Source organism: Sapajus apella, unplaced genomic scaffold (genome assembly GCF_009761245.1).
Source record: "Sapajus apella isolate SASKATOON/1434 unplaced genomic scaffold, GSC_monkey_1.0 scaffold32, whole genome shotgun sequence".
Classification (NCBI taxonomy): Eukaryota; Metazoa; Chordata; class Mammalia; order Primates; family Cebidae; genus Sapajus; species Sapajus apella.
Genome location: NW_022436972.1, coordinates 6,463,941 through 6,487,842, shown reverse-complemented (window position 1 = coordinate 6,487,842; position 23,902 = coordinate 6,463,941). Strand labels below are relative to the sequence as shown.

The window sequence follows — 23,902 nt, the reverse complement described above, 5'->3', positions numbered from 1 at the left end:
TTCAGCAATATGGATGGAGCTGGAGGCCATTATCTTTAGCGAATAAAGGAACAGAAAACCAAATACTGCTGTTCTCACTTACAAGTGGGAGCTAAACAGTAAGTACACATGAACACAAAGAAGGGAATAACAGCTACCAGAGCCTTCTTGAGGATGGAGGTTAGCAGGAGGGTGAGGATGGAACTACCTTTTGGGTACTATGCTTATTACTTGGGTGATGAAATTATCTGTACACCAAACCCCAGTGACAAACAGTTTACCTGTATGACAAACCTGTACATGTACACCTGAACCTAAAGTCAAAAAATAAAAATAGGCCAGGCCCGGTGGCTCACTGTAATCCCAGCACTTAGGGAGGCTGAGGCAAGCAACCTAAGGTCAGGAGTTTGAGACTAACCTGACCAACATGGTGAAACCCATCTCTACTGAAAAATACAAAAATTAGCTGGGTGTGGTAGCAGGTGCCTGTAATCCCAGCTACTCCGGAGGCTGAGCCAGAAGAATCACTTGAACCTGGGAGGCGAAGGTTGCAGTGAGCTGAGATTGCACCATTGCTCTCCAGCCTGAGCTACAGAGCAAAACTCCGTTTCGGGAGGGGGTGGAAATTAGCTGTGGAGAGGCAAGGGGAAGAAGCAGTCTAGCTCACAGAAAGTTATCTACCCTCATACTCAACAAAGCAAAGTTAACGTTAACTCACTCCTCCCTCAGTATCAGTCTCACAGAGGAGTCTCTGTTACAGAATTATTATGAAAATACTCAATTTCAAAGTGGGTAAGTAAAAACCCACATATCACAAGTGTATTCACAAATGAACAGGACATTCATTAAAACCCCAATCACATCCAGATTTTTGTCCCTCTCTGACTAATCATTCAGGGTGCAAAAATACAATACAAATTAATTGCAATGTTAATCCTTGAATCATCACACAAGTAGCAGGTTTTCAAAAAGTCATCAAGGTGATGTTAGAGAACTGGGAAATCACAGGCAACTCAACTAACACAAATAATTAACAACTGAAGAAGAGAAAATTGACAGGAATAATGACACACACATAGGTACTTTAAGAGAATCATGTGAATAAATATAAAAAGTGCTAATGGGAACTGAGGGAGTCGTCAAATGTTTTTCTGCAAAGATGATTATCCTTTTGACTGCTACTACAAAAGTTAACTGTGAAGTAAGGAACAGAGTAATACAATTCTATCCGAATAAAATGTCCCCTCAAAAAAGCAAACACTGGTTACTTTCATGATCATGGTTATAAAAAATAATTGGTTAAATATAAGAAAAAAACAGATGGTGTCTAATACTACAGTTTTCCCCCAAGACAAAGTTCCAATCAAAGCTTTTATTCACTACTGACTATGAAATTAGTTTTGTCTGCAACTTAAGTAAATTCACTTTTAGTAGCCTTTTCTAGTACAAATTATCCTCAAAACTACCATTAGTACCATGTAAATGGTTCAATTACTTTGCGTATCTCATTGCATTATTGACACATCTCTATTTTCTGTTTTCCTAAGTAGCAGCTTCTTTGGGCTACAAGCAGACTTACTCATCTTTGTATCTCCAGAACTTAGAACAATGTACAGCACACAGAAGTACAGAATACATTTTTCATGAAGTGATTTCCATGTTCTAAAATATCTAAGCAATTATTAAATTATGTTAAAATTCATAGTTTTATTAAATTTCTCCAAATGTACTTTCTGTTCAACTATATAACAGCCTCCCAGATACAGTACTGCCTTTAAAGAGCCTCAGCTCAAGTAAAAGAAATAAAGTACATGTAGTAAAGCGCAAAGCATAGCCTTGTATGTATCAGAGGACTGCAGATGAAATCCACAGGAAATCCATAGGAAAAGAGACTACTTCCAGCTAAAAGAATCAGAGCAAGTTTTGTGGAGAAGGTTGTGTCTGAGTATTAATTTGCAGAAAGGGTTAGATTGGATGTGTGGAAATGGGAGAGTAAGGAGAAAATTAAAGGCAGCAAAGTACAAGGCACATAAAAGAAAAAAAAACTGTTCAGCTACATGAAATGAGTTTAAGTAAAGGAGAGTGTGCTCAACAAGATTTTTATAGTTGGGTATAATATAAAAATATTAGAGGGGCTCAAACACCAGGTTGTAAAATATGTGCAGTTGTTTTTACAAGTATAAACCCCCTAAATATTTTTTGAAAAGAGAAATAACATGATCATAACTGTAACTAGGGAATTTACCAGCAATAAACAAGACTCAAAGTAGTCTTGGTGAGAGCTAATGATGGTTACAGCAATAAGAATGGTCAAGAACATATGAACAAAAATGATATAATAGATATCAAAGAATATAATTATCTGTACTTTGCAACAAGGTGCAAGGACAAGCCAAAAGTCAAATATAAACTGTTTTTAGGTATAAGAAATGCCATTTGAATTTACTTAACACTTATATAAGCTCTACATGTCAAGAAAGAATAGACCTGGGAAACATTATAAATCTCTGTATTATATTCACAGAACATAAAAGTGTAAAGTTTCTGTTTAGCATTTGAAGTGGGACCAGAGTCTTGAAAAAAACTTAATGTTGCTGATGTAATAGTCACTTACAGAGATGATGAAACAGCCAAAGAAGACTGTGTAAGTGAAGAAGTTGATCCCAGACAGATCCTCATAAAACACATACATTTGAAGAAAAAGAGGAAGAGTAGAAAATATAATCAGAGAAGTAAAGCAATAATCAAGAGACAGAAACCAAATAAGACAGTTTTAAGAATAAAGGAGCAATGAGCTGAGTTAAATAATATAAAAAGGATAAGGAAGACCGGTATCATTGGACTTGAGGAGTTCAACAGGACATTTTTGGAAAACAACGAAGGCAAATGACAAACTATGAGTAGAGAAGAGAGGATAAGAGAGTAAAAGAGACAAAGACACAGATTATTCTTTCTTGCGGCTTGGAGGTTTGAAAAGAGGAGATGGGCATGTAATTTAAAGGAAGAACAGAATGAGAGAAAAGCTTTGTTTCAAACAGGGTAATTTGATATGTTTATAAGTTGTGAGAAGATGCTAATTATTGATTTTTAACCACTGACAAATGTTCCATAGTCAACAGAATTCCAAGGCAACCTTAAAGCTTAGGCCATTTGAACTTTCACCTTGGGAATTTGGTGCTTGAGGTGGCAATGTTTAACAAATATTGTGCTAGAAAAGGAAGTCCTTAAAAGTCAGTAACTGTGGATGCTTTTAACTCATAGTGGACATCTACCTAATGGCTGACACATACTTCTTATACACTGTAAGTTTCAAATAAAGTCCATTTCTTGTATTTCCATACTTTGTGCTTTTTAAACATCTCCACTTCAATAATGATAACAGCAAATGCTCTAAGAAATATCATATCAAGAACCTGATAAACAGACTGCAAGTCTTAACAATTTAATAAAATAATTACATATGTTGCTTTCTTCTAAGAAATATAATAGATACTTTTTAAACAATTTTCAGTTTCTTATAAAATAAGATTATCTCCAAAAGTAAGTGGGGAAACTAAACCAAGGAAATTATGGGCTCCCCAAAACATCATTTCTCAAATGGTTTTGTCTGAACAATAAAACTAAAATCATAAACAGAATCTGAAACAGCTATTTTTCAAAGACTGAAGTACCAGTCTTGACAAATCATTTGACAAAAATGATCACTATTTAAAAATAGATAACTGTGTCTAGAGAGTTATATGTAAGTGGCAATTTTAAAATACATACTAAAGGGTGGGGAGGAATAATTACAATGATCCCTGAAATAGATTCTTAAGACTTCTTGGGGAAAAAAACAGAAAAACTACATGTAAAATAATCAAATTATTAATGAAAAACTCATATTGAGATTATCTTATTTACTAATGTGAAAGTCCTTTTTACTTTTCTCAATGATGCTAAAGACTTCTAAAGTTGTACAATCCAAATATAAAGTTACTCTAATAAGAAGCCTATAAAACTGGAATAGGAATCTGAAAGTTTCACTGCTTATAATCTGAAAACTTAATTCACTGAGTAATAAGGAATGCTTCTAACATGAAATTAGTTCTGTATCAAGTCTTTATAAAACTATAAATTTCTATACTGTTATTTTCCTTTCAGGAACTGAATATATACAACCAGTCTTCATTATTTGTGGACTCTATATTTAGGAATTTGCATACTCATTAAAATTTATTTGTAACACCAAAATTCATACTTGAAGCAATTTCTTGGTCATTTGCAAAGTAAATGCACAAAGCAGCAAAAAATGTGAATAGCCAGATGTGCACATTACAGCTAATGTCAAAGAAGGCAACACCATGCCTTCTTGTTTTAGCTTTCATACTGTAAACAGTGTCCTTTTTGAGGTCTATTTAGTGCCACATTTTTCACAGTTTTGTGGTTGATGTTTTTGTTATTTCATGATGAAGTATTGTCTGGTGCTCCAAAGCACAAGCATAGTGATGAACTGCTCTCTGGCGTTCCAAAGCACAAAAAGGGTATGATATTCCTTACAGAGAAAATGTGTGTGCTAGATAAGCTTTGTTCAGTAATTTGTAATTCACTGCATGAATTACAGTGCTATTGGCTGTGAGTTCAGTGTTAATGAAACAACTATATATTATAAATAGGTTGTCTTTAAACAGAAACATACATAAAACAAGGTTGTATATTAACTGGATGATGAAAATGTGGCCAGGGGCTTGAAGGAACCTATCCTTGTAGTTCTCCTAAGAGCAATTGTTCAGGATATGCTAACTGAATGCCTGTGATAACATTATAGAACAAAACTATCGCAAATAACAAGTGTCAACTGAACCATGTTACCAAGCCAAAACTTAATGACAGTTTCAGAACTCTGAAATATTTCTCATGCATAAATTTTTCAAAAACAAACAAACCAGAAACATTCAAAATTTTAATCTCTGTATCACAGTGGATTTTTTCCTTCCTAAAAGTCAAAGGCCTTCTATAGCGGTTGTACACAGCCATTTTCCTTACATTGATAGCTAACGCGCATAGCTGATATTGTTCTAATGTGATGATTTCATGGTAACAGGGTTCTTGTGCCAGCTTCACAATAGCACTCCCAGCAGCAAGTCTCAGACGTGACATATCTGGTTTACTGAAAAATGAGCAAGAATGAATATAGATTAGAATTTAAAATGTTTGTACAAAATCTTCTGTACATCTAATTTTATTAAAAATTCTGGCAAAAAAAAAAAAAAAGTAAAAAATGTTGCAATCTGAATGTTTGTGTCCCCCAAAATTCCTATGTTGAAATGCAAGTACCTAGAAGATAGTATTAGGAGATTGGGCCTTTGGGGAGGGAATTAGGTCACAGTGGGGAACCCTCATGAATGTGATTAGTGCCTTATAAAGGTAGCTGGCCTGAGCAGGCTCATTTACTACTTCTGCCATTTGAGGACACAGCAAGTAGTCAGCAGTCTGCAACCCTGAAGAGGGCCCTCACCAGAACCCAACCATGCTGGCACCCTGATCTTGGATTTCCCAGCCTCCAGAACTGTGAAATATAAATTTCTCTTGTTTATAAGCTACTTAGCCCATAATATTTTATTGCAGTAGTCTGAGCAGACTAAGATAATAATTTAGTGGTACTGAACACCACATTATGCTCATTTAACTTTGGAAGATGTTGTCTAATACTACAAAATTCTTCTTTTAAACATAAGTCAATGCTAGCGTCACTCAAGTCATTTAATTCCCTCATTCTAAATAAAACAGGTCTTAATCAAGCATAGAAGAAATCTGTATGTTTAGTTGTTAGGTTTTATGTATTCTACCATGGATTTTGTTGAAGATATGTTTATGTATACATGAGGCACCAAATATGTTCTAGCTTGCTAATAAATCAACCACAACTACTGTGCTAAGCACAAAAGAAGTAGAATGAAAGCAGGTATGGTAAGGAAAACATTACTATTCTTAGCTATAATTCAACTTTTCAAATATTACCAAGAGGATTTAAGTTCGAGGAAAGACAACTGCTAAAATGAAGCACAATTCATAGAATTCTAGATTAGTAAATACATCTAAACAATACTTCCTAATATAGTAATATATTAGCTGAAATGCAGGCGGATCTTGAACAAATATAAGAAAGGAAAAGTTCTAACTCCTTAAATAGAACCCCCTTTGTAGCTCTATAGTAAAAGATTGTTATTCAACATCCATGCAACAAATCTATGTCTATTGTGTATATATAGCACTGCAGGGTATTTAAAATAAAAGACACAGTCTTAGTTTTCCAAGACTTAATAATTAAGTAGGCCATGTAAAAATATTCACTGAATGCTAGCCAACATTAGTAAGGTTCTAAAGTTGTAGGACCTTGTCTCAGAGGTGTGTCTCATCTCACCAACAATATTCCAAGTAGCTACTAATAGGGAAATTATAGTTCTTAATGCAAAGAGTACAAACCACCTGCTGGATGTTCTCCTCATAGATTATGGATAACAGATGCTTCCTGTGTATTCATCCTTAAAATTTCCTGTCTAGACGAGAAGTTTCTATTTGACCTAGTAAACATTTTTGTTGTTTTTGTTTTTAGCTTTATTAAGCAGAGGAAACTTTTCTTCAAATCAAGTCTTACACAAAAATTTAAGGTGTAAACACAAAAAATCACTTTTGCTTAAATAATACAAGCTTCCTATTTAAGGAAAGGACAGAGACCCCCACCTACCAACTCCCAAGACTCTCTCTGTTCTGTTTCTACCAGAAATAATTCTTATTCAAACTCTAGGCAGCCCCTAAATATTCCTGAATGTCATTGGGTTCCACAAAACACAGCTTAAGTGACATTATATACTGGGTATCATTCCAATTACATTACATATTTTAATACATATAATCCTTACATAATCTCTATAAGAAGATATTATTATCCTCATTTTACAGATGAAGAATCTAAGATATACAGAAGTTAAATAACTTGCTGAAAAATAAAAGCAGCTGATAAATGGTGAAACCTGAATTTGAACTTGTGCAGTGTGTCTTCAATCTGCCTCCTTGTCCTAAACCACCAAAGTATTTTGCCTCTCTGATAAAAGTTTATATCGCTGAATATAACTGGGCAAATAAGAAGTATAAAATAATGTAATTAATAAATTGATTTATAAGACAAAACGTATTAACACTGAGGAAAATTTCTTTACCAGGCTGAGCTGATCAATACAAAAGTATTTCAAACGCAGTAAAAATTCTAAATCAAAACATACTTATTATTTGTAGCTCCTAAAAACTGGCATATATAAATTATGGGAGAGATGAAAACAATTTATTAGAATTAAAGAAAGTAGACAGATCAGTTGTATATACAGAATGAATACCAAGTTTTTTTTTTAATATGTTTGGTTTAAGAAAGATGTGTTTCTGTTAATATTCTATGAAAAGAATATAGTATAAGCAAAATATACAAGATGGAAAGGCAGACGGTAGCAGGTAGTCATCTTTTTATGTTGTCTTATCAAAGTCTTTAGATATACTAAGGAGGTATAGAGCTGTTCTCCTATTTTGTATTACCAAGAAGGGGCGCTAAATGGCACTTGGTTTACATAGAGGAAAAACCTCTAAATTTTAATTAACAATGACATAATAACCACTATTAACATCAATGCTTAACCTCTAAATTTTAACTAACACTGACATAATAACCACTATTATCATCAATGCTTCTAATTATTATGTGCTAAATAGTGTTTTTAAAACCTTCGATATCCTAACTTACCTAGTTATGTCATAATAGCTAGATGAGCTGGGTACACATAATTATTACCTCTACTTTAAGGAAAGTGAGGGACCAAGAAGTTAAAACAACTTTCTGAAGTTCACCTGACTAGTAAGTGGTGGAGCCAGAATTTGAATCCAGGCACCAGAGTCCAGTAGTTTTCAATCACTGCACTATACTACATCTTTCAAAGAAAATAAAACAAAATAAAATAACAAAAACCAAAAAAGTGTGTTTGTTTTCAATAATTTACTTCAAGTAAATTTTTAAAGTATGCATTTATTATAGTTCTGGAAATAGATTCAGTAAGTTGCCTTCCACCCAGTCTGTTTTTCCCCTTAGATGTTTAACAAGAATGTGAAACACCAGTTACTGACTGGTACACTCACACTTTCATATGAAATATTCTAAAATATAAGACTCTATTATTTAAAATATTTACAATGTATAATAGTATCCTGCACCAGACATGTGACTGCCATTGTAAAATAACCACTGTACAAAAGCACACTACAGTTAAAATATATGCACATGTACAAATACTATTTTTTAAAAAAAGAAAAGCACCATTCAACAGTTACACCAAGAGTTGAAATATCGTGCAATCCGAAGAACTGTGAAATAGTAATTGCATACCTAATTTTCCCCTGTTCTGTCAAGTCTCCATCACTATGCAATATTGTTGTTAGCAATCTTAAGGTAGAAGTTCCTGATTTACTGTGATTATTTTTCATTCCAAGTAGCCATCGAACCATCATTTTAATAGCCTGAATCTATTTAAGAGACAAGTTGAGAGATAAAACATTGGTACATTTTGAAAGAATTTCTGTATCAACTTTTTTGAAAAATAAAATGTATTTAATGGATGCTTTTTAAGAAAAGAAAAAAATTCTTTTCTTATATATGAAGATAATCTTGAACATTTTGAAGATGCTTCAAATCTCCAAGAAAGTGGCAAAAGAATGATTTGACTAAAGACTAGTTTGTTCTTTGCTGCTGTTTTAAAATGTTTCCCCAACATGCATTTGATCCTTTAGAACGTACAGTAAAATTATGCTTAACCTCTCTAATCAGAAAAGTTAAGTTCCCAACTACAAATTACATTTATTCTTTTCTGCCTAAAAAATTATACCACTCATATTTATGCTACATTTTATAATTATGAAGTATTTAAAGTATTTTTACACACATTACTTCCTTTAATGTTTCCAATAATTCTTTTGAGGAAGTATATATTACCTCTTTTTAAAATGATGTACAAATTATCTGTTTTTCACATCTTATCTCAGCTTTTTACAGAGATAAGACTCAGGTGCAAAGAGTGTCTTCGATAATGTCTGGCTCACAGCAGACACTCTGAAGATCTCTTTCCTGGCCAGTTGGTAAGTATGACTTACCTACCAACTGGTAAGTTGGTAACTGGCAAGTTGTTAAGTGCCCTACCTTCTAGTCCAGTGCTGCTCTCAAGTATACAAAAACTGCAGCTTGAGACTAATGCTGAGAAAAACAGGTTTATACTGAGACTCAAAGTATCAAGCATCATTCACTGATGTAAAGGTGGGGCTACTAATATAAGTCTGCAAAACTAGCATCATAACCTCAGCTAAAATAATGTGAAAAGATAGTTCTTAATACGAACTATAAACACACACACACACACACACACACAGAGAGAGAGAGAGAGAGAGAGAGAGAGAGAAAGAGAGAGAGAGAGAAAGGGTTTATAAGAAATTACAGCTAGAAAATAACAATATTTAATATACTTATTCCTGGCTTTCGTATCTTGGTAGTGGACTGAGATGAGGTCCACTACAGACCAGAGATGGTTTTAATAAATCAAGTGTCTATACCCATGATGAGCAATCTTATAAAACTCCTAATTCAATAAATTATAGGTTGAATTTTTTAAAGATAAAAAGTTTTATTAAATCTCATGGAAAAGATGAACAGGCTTAAAATTCTGGATTCTCATCTTTAAGGAACAGAGGAAAGTCCATAAACTAGCATTGCCTTTTGCCATCAGGGAAGCAGCTTTTAAATCTTTTTTTCCCCTCAAAGTACATTATGTGCAGCTGTCCACAAAACCTAGCTTTCTCATTATTATCCTATAGAGTCACAGCACATGATAATGCCATACAATAAATATAAATACACTTGACTGATTTTAACATCTTTTCAATAGAAATAGAAACTTTAATACCTCAAATATTATAATATGGAAAGTGTATTAAAATCAATAGATCTATGCATATTACTCACTTTGACCATTGTCTCAGGTGACACTTCTTCATCTGGAACCCAAAGTTTAGTTGTCTTTTTTCCTGGAAGCTAAAAAAAAATCAAGGTTTTTAAAACATAAATATAAATTCTCCTTTTCAATCAGCACTTAGAAAATGAATGAAATCCCTATCTTCTGCAATGACATTTGTTATGTATGACTAAAGTACCTCATCTAACCCTATTTACCTTTTTAAAAAAGGTTGAAAGGCATACCTTCACTAGCACCTATGTACAGCACTTATAGACCATCTCGACTGGTTCTTTCTAGGTGTGTGTAGGACTAACTCTAACTTCTTACAAATCACTCCCTTACTTAGCCCCTTTTGAGATTCAATTATTTAATACAGGTGGCAAAAACTAGGATTTAAAAAAAAAATCCATGGAGCCAAAAGGTATACATCTTAAACAAGAGGAAAGGTACTTAAAAAAAAATCTTGAGTTGGAGGGTTTTTGTTTTTGTTTCAGTACAACCCCAAACTAATTCTGAGGTAATTGGAGTTGGATGTTTATAGTGGTAGCCAGGAAATTAAAATAAGTTGGCAAAAGAGCTGAACCCAATCTTGGAACACTTGAGATCCCATTTTTACCCTCAGGTCAAAGAACAGAAATTGAGTATCACCTCAGGTAATCCTCTGGCAACAAAACTGGTAGCCCCAACATCTAAAAAGGCAAACTCCCTCAAACACAAAGAGCTACAGATTCACACATAGTTTAAGACTCATTTCTTCAGTTGAGAAGTGCCTTCAAAGTATGAAATAAAAATAATAAAAAAGGAATCACATTAGGCACCTTGCAATGAAATTTCTAAGGATGTCAAGATCCTAAAAGCTTCCATAGAGAAGCTACCAAAAAGGAATAAGAGTCAGATTAACTTCAGGTTTCTCAGCTGCAAGACCAGATGCCAAAAGCAATGCTCTGAATTTTCAAGTGACTTGAAACACAGAATTCTAATATCCAAGAAACAATATTGAAGAATGAAGACTAGAATTTCAAGACAGAAAGTTTCTAAATTACAATCCATGCTGAAAGAATTACTCAAAGATACACTAAAATACTTAATTCACAAGAAAAAACTAAGGTAGTATAAGCTATTACAAAGAAAAATGAAAACAAAAACCTTTCATAAATAAGAAACTATTAGATACTACCAGAAACAACAGAGACAATCAGATAGATTTATAAATAATAAAATTACAAAAGATATAACAAAAACAAATTACATGAAATCTCAAAATTATGGGATGGAAAAATATACCAGTCAAGATAAAAAGCATTAAAGAGGATATGGACTTAAATGGGATACTGATATACTTTATCTTATAACACCAAATAAAATACAAATTCATGAACATTTATACAACTAGCAGAAAAACACCAAAATAAACCAGAATAAGGATGATTAAAAGGAGAAGACTGGAAATTTCATCATAGCAAAAGATGTGAATATATCTCTTTCAAAAACTGATAAGTTCAGATGAAAAAGGATAAATATCTAGAATGTTAGTAAATATACAGAAATAAAATACACAAGGATTAGAAAATAAAGCTATCATTCTTTATAATTGATATAATGAAAAACAGAATTTAGCAAGAAAGATGGATATAAATCGGAACTACCAAATAATTCGCCTCATCAAGCATAAACATAAAACATAATCTTAAAAACTTTAGTGCCTAAACTAAGGGTGTGAGAGAAATTTAGAATTTTTCCTTTTACAGAAAACTATAAAACTTTAAGGAAAGACATCTTGTGGATGGGCAAAGGAACTACTGAAAAAGAATAGAGGCTCTATAGGAGACATGAGTGGTAGAACTGCAGATAACTAAGAGATGGTAAGATAGTTAATAAACAGTACTGGTAAATTTGGTAACCCTAACTTGGAGCAAAAAGAAACAAACTCCTTATATCATAGCATATAAAAAACAAATCAATTCCAGAGGGATTGATTTTTAAAAGAACATATGGGAGGCTATTTTTATGACATTAGAATTGGAAAAGGTTTCTTAAGTAAGATGTAAAAAGTATTATCTACAAGAGAAGAGTGATAAATACAGCTACCTTAAAAATAATAAATTTGTTCAGGCTAGGTGCGGTGGCTCACGCCTGTAATTCCAGCACTTTGGGAGGCTTAGGTGGGTGGATCATGTGAGTTCAGAAGTTAGAGAGGAGCCTGGCCAACATGGTAAAATCCCATCTCTACTAAAAATACAAAAATTAGGCAGGCATGGTGGCAGGCACCTGTAGTCCCAGCTAGTCGGGAGGCTGAGGCAGAAGAATCACTTAAACATGGAAAGTGGAGGTTACAGTGTGCTGAGATTATACCACTGCACTCCAGCGTGGGTGATAGAGTGAGACTCCGTCTCAAAAAGAAAAAAAAAGGAGTAACATTTGTTCAAAGGATCAAAGGACACAATAAAGGAGTGAAAAGACACACGTAAAAGGTTTTACACATTTTATGATGATACTGCAACATTTACTGGATAAAAGATTAATGTAGGTAAAGATTACCTATGGGGGAGAAAACACCTAGGGAATAAAAGGCAAAATACACCAAAAGGCATTTCAGAAAGTAGGCAGCATGAATGGTGATGAGATATACAAACTTAACTAGTAACCACAGAAATGCAAATTAAGACTATAATGAGCTATAGTGAGATACTATGTCTATCAGATTGGCAAAAACTAAGAAATCTGACAATAATGTTATACACTGTTAGTAGGAAAATAAGTTTTAACAAACATTATAAAAAATGGTTTTTAAAAGGGAAAAGTTAAGTATGTCTATACACTGTGATTCATCAACTTCACTCATAGGAATAAAACCTAGAGAAATTCTTGCTCCTATGTAGCAGGGGGCTTCAATAGAAACATTCATAGCAGCACTGTCCAAAAGAGTAAAGAAATTGAAATATTCCATAATCTGGTAGGAGAATAAACAAATTATGAAATATTTTCCACAGTCAAATTATATAGTAACAAATGAATGAATCATAATTAGATTTATTAACAAAGATTCTTAGAAATAAATATGGAGTGGCCGGGCGCGGTGGCTCAAGCCTGTAATCCCAGCACTTTGGGAGGCCGAGGCGGGTGGATCACCAGGTCAAGAGATCGAGACCATCCTGGTCAACATGGTGAAAACCCGTCTCTACTAAAAATACAAAAAAAAAAATTAGCTGGGCATGGTGGTGCGTGCCTGTAATCCCAGCTACTCAGGAGGCTGAGGCAGGAGAATTGCCTGAACCCAGGAGGCGGAGGTTGCGATGAGCCGAGATCGCGCCATTGCACTCCAGCCTGGGTAACATGAGTGAAACTCCATCTCAAAAAAAAAAAAAAAAGAAAGAAAGAAATATGGAGTGATAAAAGCAAATCATCCAATACTATACAGGATGTGATATAACTCTAATAAACCTCAACAACAAGCAAAACTAAACAAGTATGTGGTAAATTTTGTTGTTGTTAGAGAAGAAGTCAAGATTCAAGAGAGTAGATACTAAGGATGGGAAGGAAACAGAAAGGATTGAAGAGTAATAAAAGTCCAAGAACTCTAAGGAACTGAGTTCATGGGTGTTCACTGCATTATGAAACAGGTATACAAATGTTATATATATTTGTACATATCAAATACATAATAAAACAAGACAAATTAATGGATTAAAAATGGTGAGGAGTTCTATTTCTGGGAAGATGTAACTAGGTTGTTTTGAACCAATTTTCATACTGAAACAAACAAAAAGTCTAGACAAAATATTTTTTTTAAATAGTCTGAAGGGAACAGACAGCTACCAAAGCAGTGAGAATTTGAAGGACAAAGTTTCAAATGTGGAGAGAAAGCAAAAGATTTGAGTGTGGCATTGAGATTAGTTTTTTCACATAGACGATTAATGATTCTAAAAGTGAAGAAAAGAGGATAAGTTGGACAAAGCTTTCCTGTCACAGAGCTAGAAGAACAAGATTAAGAATCCTGGGCCCATTAAGGAGTAAAGGCCTTGTTAAACAACCTAGACTTCTGGGTGGATCCCAGACAAATATACTCTAGACATAAGGTGACTAGAAAAAAAATAAACTTGTCAAAAACTGAAGCCAAGTTTTCACTGGATGGAGGTGATCTGACGACAGTTTAACTGCCTGACAGAAACAAAAGCAAAACTCTGGAAGAATATAAACTCATCTGAAGCCTCAAATTACCTCAACAACTTTTCACACACAAAGTCTATCACTCGATCAAAAGCAACATATGAACAAGATAAAACTTCACCAAAAATTTAGAGAAAAAAATAGACAAGAGAAAAAGTTACAAGAGACCCAGATGATGAGCCTAACACATATAAACTTAAACATAATTAAGATTTTTCAAGATTTAATGACAAGCAAATTCTGCAGCAGAACAAAGAGCTATGTTTAAAAACTATAGAATTACAGAATTGGGCCGTGCATGGTGGCTCATGCCTGTAATCCCAGCACTTGGGGAGGCCAAGGTGGGCAGATCACCTGAGGTCAAGAGTTCTAGACCAGCCTCGCCAACACGGCAAAACCTCGTCTCTACTAAAGACACATAAAAAAATTAGCCGGGCGTAGTGGCGGTCGCCTGTAATCCCAGTTACTTGGGAGGCTGAGGCAAGAGAATCACTTGAACCCCGGAGTCAGAGGTTGCAGTGAGCCGAGATCATGCCATTGAATTCCAGCCTGGACGACAGAGTGGGACTCTATCTCAAAAAATAAAAAAAATTACAGAATTGAAGTATGTGTACATATATGTGAAATTAAGAATTCAATGCATGAGCTTTACATAAGATTAGACAAAACTGAAGAGAGTGAACTCAAAGATAAGTCAGAAAAAAAAAAAAAAAAAAAAAACTGAAGCATGGGGAGGCTGGCAGAAAAATACAGAAAAAGTGTGCCAGACAGCTAGGTCATAAAAAAAAAAAAATCTGTGTTTAAAATGTGTTAACAGAACTGCTGTAAGAGAGGAAAGAGAATATGAAATAGAAATCATATATGTAAAGATAAAGCCTGAAAATTATTTAATATTTGTAAAAGACTATACATATAAGAAGAGCTACAAGTTCCAAGTACAGTAACTATAAAGGAAAGAATACCCAGAAACACTAAAGTAAAACTGGAAACCAATGGAAAATAGAAAAGACAAAAAGCATTCACAGCAAAAAGACAGAAGACCTTCAGAGGAACAAAACTGTCAGTAAACTTCAAGAAAAAAAATTGGAAAATAGAGTAATATATTCAAATCATTGATGGAGGAAAATAAACCAGTCTAGAATTCTAAACCCAAAGAAAGTATCCTTTAAAAAACTGAGGTAAAATAAAGATCATTCCAGACAAACAAAAACTGAGAAAATTCATCAGTGGAAATCCAAAATAAAAAAAAGTACTAAAGTAGTTCTTTAGATAGAAAGAAAATCATTACATAGAAAGGAATGAAAAACAAAAGGAGAAAATATGTTGGCAAATCTAAATAAATATTAATTGTATAAAATAACAGCAGCAATAGTATTGTGTGACCAAGAGCACAAAAAAGCACCAGGGAATAAAGGGGATTTAAGTATTTTAAGGTTCCTTGAACTGTACTCATGAGTAAAGTTCAAAGCAGATCAGTTGACACTGGCTTTTAATAAGTCAAAAACGCATGTTGTAATTTCTAGGAACACTATTAAAGGAATAGTAAAATATAAAACTAACAGGCCAGTAAGAAAAATGAAATAAAAATATTTAATGAAAAATAAGAAAAGAGAAAAATGAACAAAACTGACAGAACAAATTGAAAATAAAAAATCAGGTGGCAGAATATCCCTACTTACATTATGTTTACTTTTTAGAGGAGAAACTGTATCTCATGTTTCTTTTAATTCTCCAGGAAACCTAGTACTGTGCTGAGGTCACAGCAGATAGAAACTAACTGGAGACTTAACAAAATCATTATTTCCTCTCCCAATGTTTTCTCATTCTTTTCAAATGTAGGAAAAAGAACTTTACATAGAAAAAAGAACAACTACAATCATGACAACTATACTGTGAACTGGTTTACCATTTCTGCCTATTTTTTAAAATAGATGTCCTGTCAAAAATTAAACCTCTTTAAATCCGAAACAGATAGCATCAGGTTATAGTTTATATTCATCAAGGAATGTATTAGAGGTCATATGCCTATTCTCAACTAAAAAGATGTTTCAATATAGTTTGGCTTATAATGGAGACAAGGCTTATTTTTTTTACAATAGGAAAACCTAAAATAAAGGCAGTCAAAAGGAAGTATTATTGACATCATTTCACTTCTTTCCTTGTTGGGCAAAATTCTAAAAGTTAAAATTACAAAGAACATGAATCTAAAAAGTATGAATTACCCGATCATTCATGAGAAGATCTTTCACAATGAAAGTAGCTACCAAAGATTTCAAAGGAGCAGCAAATTGATCAGGTGCAAGGAGAGCAATATGACCAATAGTAACCAATGGTGTTATGAGATGTTCCAGGTTGCTTGGATCTAGGCTCTTATGCAGAGGCTGAAAATGAGGGAAGAAAAATATATCAGCTCTATACATACGTAAATAATGTTTACATATTTCATTTTTAAATTACAAAAATTATAAAAACAAAAATTTCAACAAATATATACAGTATAAGCAGTAACTCAAGATTTTTATATTATCTATGTCCAAAAGGCATCAGGTTCAAACATTTTCAGTTTTGCCCAATTCACAGTTTAGAGGTAGGGTAAAGAAACATTTCAGCATGGACAATCATTATGAAGCATATGGTTTATGACCATATATATGAATATGTTAGAGACTGCTAGGGCTCACCAATATCCACTTCTCTTCTATTTCCTGGGGATAAGGTGACTCCACTTGCAGTTTCCTGTGCAGTTAGGTGAGGATATATGAATGAGTTCTGGTCAAGGGAGTGGGAGTAAAATGAAGTATGTCACATATGCACTGAGGTAGGTATGAGCGATGTGTCTTCTCCACAGGCTCTACTCACTGGCTGGCTTAATGCCAAGGATCCCGTGGGATTTAGAGAGAAGTCACTAATCAGAATCAGTCTGTGACCCTAAGTCACTGATTAGAGGGTCATTCAAATACCAACTGGACTTTTCAGAAGCAAGAAGTAAGCTTTTACTATGTCTAGTCACTTGAATTTGGAGAATCTTCATTATAGTATCAAATATTAAATAACTTAACAAATAAGATGATTTTTATTATTCTGATAGGAAACCCAACCATTAATATGCATTTTGCCATGACAAATAAAGAAACTCTTCGTATACTCATCTAAAATGATATCAGAAATACATTGTTAAGGCTGGGCACGATGGTTCACACCTGTAATCCCAGCACTTTGGGAGGCCGAAGCAGGCGGATCACCTGAGGTCAGGAGTTCTAGAACAGCCAGGCCAACATGGTGAAACCCATCTCCACTAAAAATACAAAAATTAGTCAGGTGTGCTGGCATGCACCTGTAGTTCCAGCTACTCAGGAGCCTGAGGCAGGAGAATCACTTGAATCCGAAAGGTGGAGGTTGCAGTGAGCAGAGATCACGCCACTGCACTCCAGCCTGGATGACAAAGCGAGACTCCATCTCAAAAGAAACTAACTCTCTCTCTCTCTCTCTCTCTCTCTCTCTGTCTCTCTCTCTGTGTGTGTGCGTGTGTGTGTGTGTGTGTTTGTGTTTTAATTCTTGAAATTAGAAGGGTGACTAAAATAATTCATTGGCATAAGGGGATAAGGGGGAAACAAATTGTGTGTGTGTGTGTGTGTGTGTGCGCGCGCGCGCGCGCGCATGCATGCATGCATGCATGCATGCGTATTTATATGCCCTTACCTGTATATGAATAACATATCTCTGGAAAAGTACATTTAGAAACTAATAACACTGGCTCGGCCTTTGGGAAAGAAAACTAAGTGGCTGGGGATACATCAGGGGGGCGAGGAACTTTTCACTGTATATTCTTTTTGGCATCCTTCTGATTTTGAAGCAAGTGAATATATTTTCTATTAGACATTTTGATGCCACATTTTAATGAAAAACTGGTGCTCTATTCTCCCACACTGAACACCAAGAATTGTAGGCTTGAAAGGCAAAGCAAAACTGTTCTTTCCCAACACATTAGGGCAATATGAAGCTTCATTTAGTCAAAAATATGTTTAAATGAGTTTACTTCTTGCTTTTCTTGATGACTTCCCTCAATACTTCCATTGCACATCTTGCCAGCTTATTATTCATATTATAAACAAAAATATCATAGTGTAGTTTTTTCACTTAGTATATTGTAAGTTTGATAATTTTACATAATAAAATCATTTCTAAAAAGTAAAATTAATTGCCAGGCCCTAGATTAGTGGAACCTCAAAAAGGCCAGTTATCTCTATGAAACCACTTCTCAGAAAGCCAGCTAACCACATGCTATAGTAGGACTACAGAGGTTCTTGTAAAGATAAAACAGCAGGTACAATATCAAAATGAAAACAAAACAACTCTGAAATTCAACTTATATCATGGTTACTCTTATCATCACTGTAAGGAACAAAAAGAAGAGCAACCAAGAAAAAAAAACTTTCCTAGAAATTAACATCAATTTACTGAAGCCATTCTCATACACAAACACAGACTACAGAAAATACCACTCTCCTCAAATACACAAAAATTAAAATAATTATTTGCTATCTACAGAAAAGACGGTGTTTAGAAGATAAACTACTTTTCTTCCTTCAGGTCTTTAACATAATACATGAAAATATGACAAAAATACCATAAGAGTTTCTTAAAAAAGATATTAAGTATTTATGGCAAAGAGATTCAGAGTAATTTCTAAATTGTTTTGACTTTACTCAAGGCTCTTCAACTAAAATTACAAATTAGGATTTTATGAATTTTCTGCTTAGCTTTTATTTGCAATAACAGTATTAGCATTAGGTCCTAATTACAATAGACAGCAATATAACTGCAATGCCTGGGTCAAGGTTATTTAAAATGTGGGAAAAAAAAACCGCAAAAAATATATATTGAAAAGACACTTTATACCTGACACAAAATTAGGTCAGTCATAAAAGCATAAACTGTATATTGCCAATTAGTACTGATTTACAAAACCTCATACTTCAATAGTTTCTCAAACAGAATTCAAATTTTTTGATCCTGTAAATTGAGACAATAATCATCTATTACCTACTATCTGTAACTATGATTTTATACTTTACCTGTTAACAAAAAATAGTCTCCAAATCCAAATATATAAAGTAATGTACAAAAATATACAATGTTTGATTTCTGAATCTGAGTTATCATTAAACACCTGAATACTCAGATATTTTTATATTTTAACCCTTATCAATGCTGATTTTATTGATTCAAATTCTGAAAATATATTACAATATAATGCATCACCAAATGTGAACATTCCATAAACTCATCAATATTTGTTTTGTAACTACAACATATGGAACAAGAAAATTTTTTTCTCATTACCTCAAATATCTGTGCAAACTGGGTCTCTTTACTAGAAAATATCGCATGGATACAATGAATGGCATATTTGGCTTGACGGGGGGGTCCTTTTTTAGATTTGTGATGTAAAACAGGAAGCAAGGCTCTATAAAAAAAAAAAAAATCAAAGAAAAACAAAACAATAAACCAGAAAAATCAAGAAGACTTCTGATAGATATTTTAATATTTGTATTTTTAAGTAATGATTTACAAGAACAAAAAAAAGTCATCAAGATTTACTCAAATTCACTTTCAAAGGCCTGTGATTTTGCTTTATAAATATTTATATTAAAAACGTAATCCAAATACAAGTGTTATGTTTTTTACTTTTTAATCAGCAATAGCAAACATTAACAAGGCTGGTGACCCACACTCTCCTGTTAATGTCACTCCCATTAGGCCTTTCTCTTTTATTCTTACTGCTATCATTCTGGCTAAGCTTCTGCCATCCTACACATGTATTAAAAACTGACACTGTTTCTTCTTTCTCAAGTCTCTGCCTCTTCCAATTCACCTTTCATTTTGTGCCAGAACAAGCCACATAAAGGAAAATCTGATTAAACAATGCTTATTAAGCAGTATTACATGCCAGGTACTATTAAAAGGCTCTAATACTTAACTTCATGCTACTAGCATTTTACAGTTAAGATAAATAATAACATATAAATTAACAAAATATATGTTACGTTAAATTGTGAGAACTGCTACAGAGAAAAATTTTTTAACAGGAGGAGGATAGAGATAGGAAACAGGAAGAAAAGTATAAGAGAATTACAATTTTAAACAGAAGATCTCCCTGATGAACATGTGAGCAGAGTTCTGAGGGAGGTACTGAGTATGTCATGTAGCCACCTGGAAAAACATTCATGCATCATATTATTTTATAACTCAAAAATTTTAAATGAATACTGAATAAAGGAGCTCTTAGTTCAACTATTATACAAACATCTCACAGCAAAAGCAACTTCCATATCTTCCTCATTGCCTGATACTAACCATCATTCTCAGCAAATTAACAGAGGAACAGTAAACCAAATACCACATGTTCTCACTTATAAGTGGGTGTTGAACAATGAGAACACATGGACACAGGGAAGGGAACATCACACAGCAGGGTCGGGGGATGGGAGACAAGGGGAGAGCATTAGGACAAATACCTAATGCATGTGGGCCTTAAAACCTAGATGATGGGTTGATGGGTGCAGCAAACCACCATGGCCATGTGGTATACATCGTATACCTATGTAACTATGGTATACATGGTATACCTATGTAACAAACATGCATATTCTGCACATGATCCCAGAATCTCAAGTTTAAAAAAAAAAAAAAAAGACATACAAATTACCCTAAAATGTATGAAAAAATGTTTGTCTTCACTCATTGATGCTTCAGATTACAATAGTGTAAAAGACTATTTACTCTCCTACCTTAAACACCCAGAAGAGATAAATATGCTAAAAGTTTCAGACACTATGGCATGGGCAGCAGAGAAATGTTATCCCTAATAAATGAGAAACAAACTAGAAGAGCTTTACACCTGCCCAGCTTACTGCATGGAAATATTAGTTTCCAGGCTGTAGTACAAGTGACCCAAATAGAGCCTGAGTTGAGGGAGATAAAGATGAGAGTTCAGGGAGGCCAAGGAAGCTCTGATTTCTAGAGCACAATACCAGAAAGGCAGGAGTTACAAAGAGAAAGACAGTATGAACTCTGCTAACCTGCAGAGGCTATCCCTGAGTCTTTGACTGGATAAATGATCCTCACTCGTGTTATGAGGCAAAAACTACCTGAGACCAGGAAAAAGACCATGGAAAGTAAGAGGACAAAAAAGTTCCCTCGACATACACAGGGCAGGTAATTACTCATTCCTACCAGTCATAATAGAAAGCCCTTATAATATACAACCAGGAGAAAAATTACTCAACAGAAATAGACCCAGAAATGACATAAGCGATGGAATTAGTGTAGACATTAAAACAGCTGTTACAAAGATGTTCAAAAAACACTATACTGCATAGGCTTAAGAAGGTAGAGTAAAATCAGGAATATAGTGCTAGAAATGAAAAATATTTTTAAGAAACACAAACAGAATTACTAAATATAAGAAATAAAATAGAAATAGAAAATAAACTGATGGGATTAAAAGCAGATTATACAATGTAAGAGAAAGGTATCAGTGAACTTGAAGACGTAGCAATAGAAACTATCAAACTAAAATGAGAAAAAGGGGCAAGAAAAAAATAACAACACGGCAGCTGTGCTATATAAGACAGTATCAAGTAGTCAAAAATATTTGTAATTGGAGCCCCAGAAAACAAGAAGGCAGATGGAGAGAACAGAAAAAAAGCACTCAAAATAATAATAGCCAATTTTATTCCAAATCTGATTAAAATAAACTTAGAGAACCAACAATCTCAATAAATATCAGGCAGAAAAAAGCTAAACCATTTCAAAGCATATTATTATTCATTTGGTAAAAATTAATGAAAAAAATCTTAAAAACAGTGCAAAAATCATATATATATAGAAACAATGATTGACAGAACACTTTTCATCAGAAACTAATGGAGTGATATCTTTTAAATACTAATGAAAATAAATGTCAATCTAGAATTCTATTCCAAGCAAAATTATCTTTTAAAAATATGGAGAAAATAAAAATTTTTTCCAGACAAAAAATTAACTATAAGCAGAATTCACTATAAAGAACTATACAGCAAGAAATATTAAAGAGAGTTCTTCCAGAAGAAAAATGATACCAGATGAAAATATGGAACGACATCCAACAAATGCAAAGTGACAGAAATGGTTATTATGTGTGTAAAAGAAATCTGTCGTTATTAATCTGAGATACACTAGAGTAAAAATCTCAAAAACATGGAGTTTATAACATATATAAAAACAAAATATAAGACAACAAAACATAAAAGACTAGAGGAAATAGGCATGGAAATATAGTGCTGTAAAGTTTTTACACATGAAGTAGTATAATTTTATTAGATGTAGATAAAACAATACTAAAGAGAAAAATCATAATACTTGATTAATCTCAAGGAAAGCAGACATAGAGTAAAAGAAGAACACAGAAAAGATGAAAACTATCAAGATGGTAGATTGAAACCCACCATATCAATAATTACAGTTAAGTGTAAATGCTCTAAGCATCCCATTGAAACAGCTTGTCAAACTGAATTAAAAACAACCAAAATAAAAGCAAACAAGGAAACAAACAAACAAAAAAAAAAAACAGAAAGACAACTAGGACATTTATTTTTTAAAAATTATAGGCAGTGGCTCAAGCCTGTAATCCCAGCACTTTGGGAGGAGGAGGCAGGCAGATCACATGAGGTCAGGAGTTTGAGACCAGCCTGGCCAACAACATGATGAAAACCTGTCTCTACCAAAAATGCAAAAATTAGCTGGGCATGGTGGCAGGCGCCTGTAAACTCAGCTCCTCAGGAGGCTGAGACAGGAAAACGGCTTGAACTCAGAAGGCAGAGGTTGCAGTGGGCCAAGATCACACCTTTGCACTCCAGCTTGGGAGACAAGAGTGACACTTAGTCTCAAAAAAAAAAAAAAAAAAAAAAAAAATTAAATTAAATTAAATATATATGTCTTTTTAGGATCTTGCTCTGTTACCTAGGATGGAATGCAGTGGTATAATCATAGCTCACTGCAGCCTGAAACTCCTGGGCTAAAGTGATTCTCCTGCCTCAGATTCTTGAAGCACTGAGATTTACAAGTGTGACCCACCGAGGCCAGCCATTTTAAATACCAAGTCCCAGGAAGACTAAAAATGGAAAGGAAAAACATATGCCTTACAAACATTAGCACCAAAGAAAAGTACAAATGGCTACACAAAAGCCTGCAGAACAAGGGAGATGACAGTTAGAAAGAGATATATTTCATAACAACACTGTCTATTGGCAAGGCTGTGGGGTAGCAGACATTCTTATATTCTGCTAGTGAGAATCCAAAGTAGTATAACCGCTATGAATAGGAATGCAATAATACCTAGCAAAATTGTATACGCATTTACTCTTCTATTTCTAAGAACAGTTCCCAAAAGTAACTGTCAAAAAACACAAAAGGTGCAAATACAAAGCTATTCACTATAAGACTATAATACTAGAAACAACCCAAATGTCCGTAAATAATGAACTGATTAAATAAATTATGATACAACCACACAATAAATGGAGATCTCTTTGTATTTAAATACAAGATAATTGCCAGTACATGTCATTAAAGAGATAAAAGGTGGAGAAAAGTATATATAGCACATCTTATCGTTCATTTATCAGATGTGCATACATGTACATATGCAGACAAATATGTGTATGGAAGGGTACTTTTTTTAAAAGTTTATG

The 23,902-nt window shown here is 33.8% G+C and overlaps 1 protein-coding gene and 1 long non-coding RNA gene across 7 annotated transcripts in view; both read right to left on the bottom strand.

Moving 5' to 3' along the window:
- Positions 1–23,902, bottom strand: part of PDS5B (PDS5 cohesin associated factor B) — a 189,788-nt gene that overhangs the window by 26,533 nt on the left and 139,353 nt on the right. For all 6 annotated transcript variants that reach the window (XM_032294443.1, XM_032294448.1, XM_032294446.1 and 3 more), the window contains exons 20-24: positions 19,512–19,635; positions 16,391–16,549; positions 10,010–10,078; positions 8,387–8,523; positions 5,005–5,128 (exon numbers count right to left, since the gene is read on the bottom strand). In XM_032294443.1, coding sequence (XP_032150334.1) covers positions 5,005–5,128; positions 8,387–8,523; positions 10,010–10,078; positions 16,391–16,549; positions 19,512–19,635 — 613 coding nt within the window. The remainder of the gene's footprint in view (positions 1–5,004; positions 5,129–8,386; positions 8,524–10,009; positions 10,079–16,390; positions 16,550–19,511; positions 19,636–23,902) is intronic.
- LOC116562295 lies at positions 5,191–8,379 on the bottom strand. The gene is made up of 2 exons (XR_004273865.1): positions 7,646–8,379; positions 5,191–7,590 (listed from the first exon to the last, which is right to left on the bottom strand). It is a non-coding gene; the product is annotated as an uncharacterized LOC116562295 (long non-coding RNA).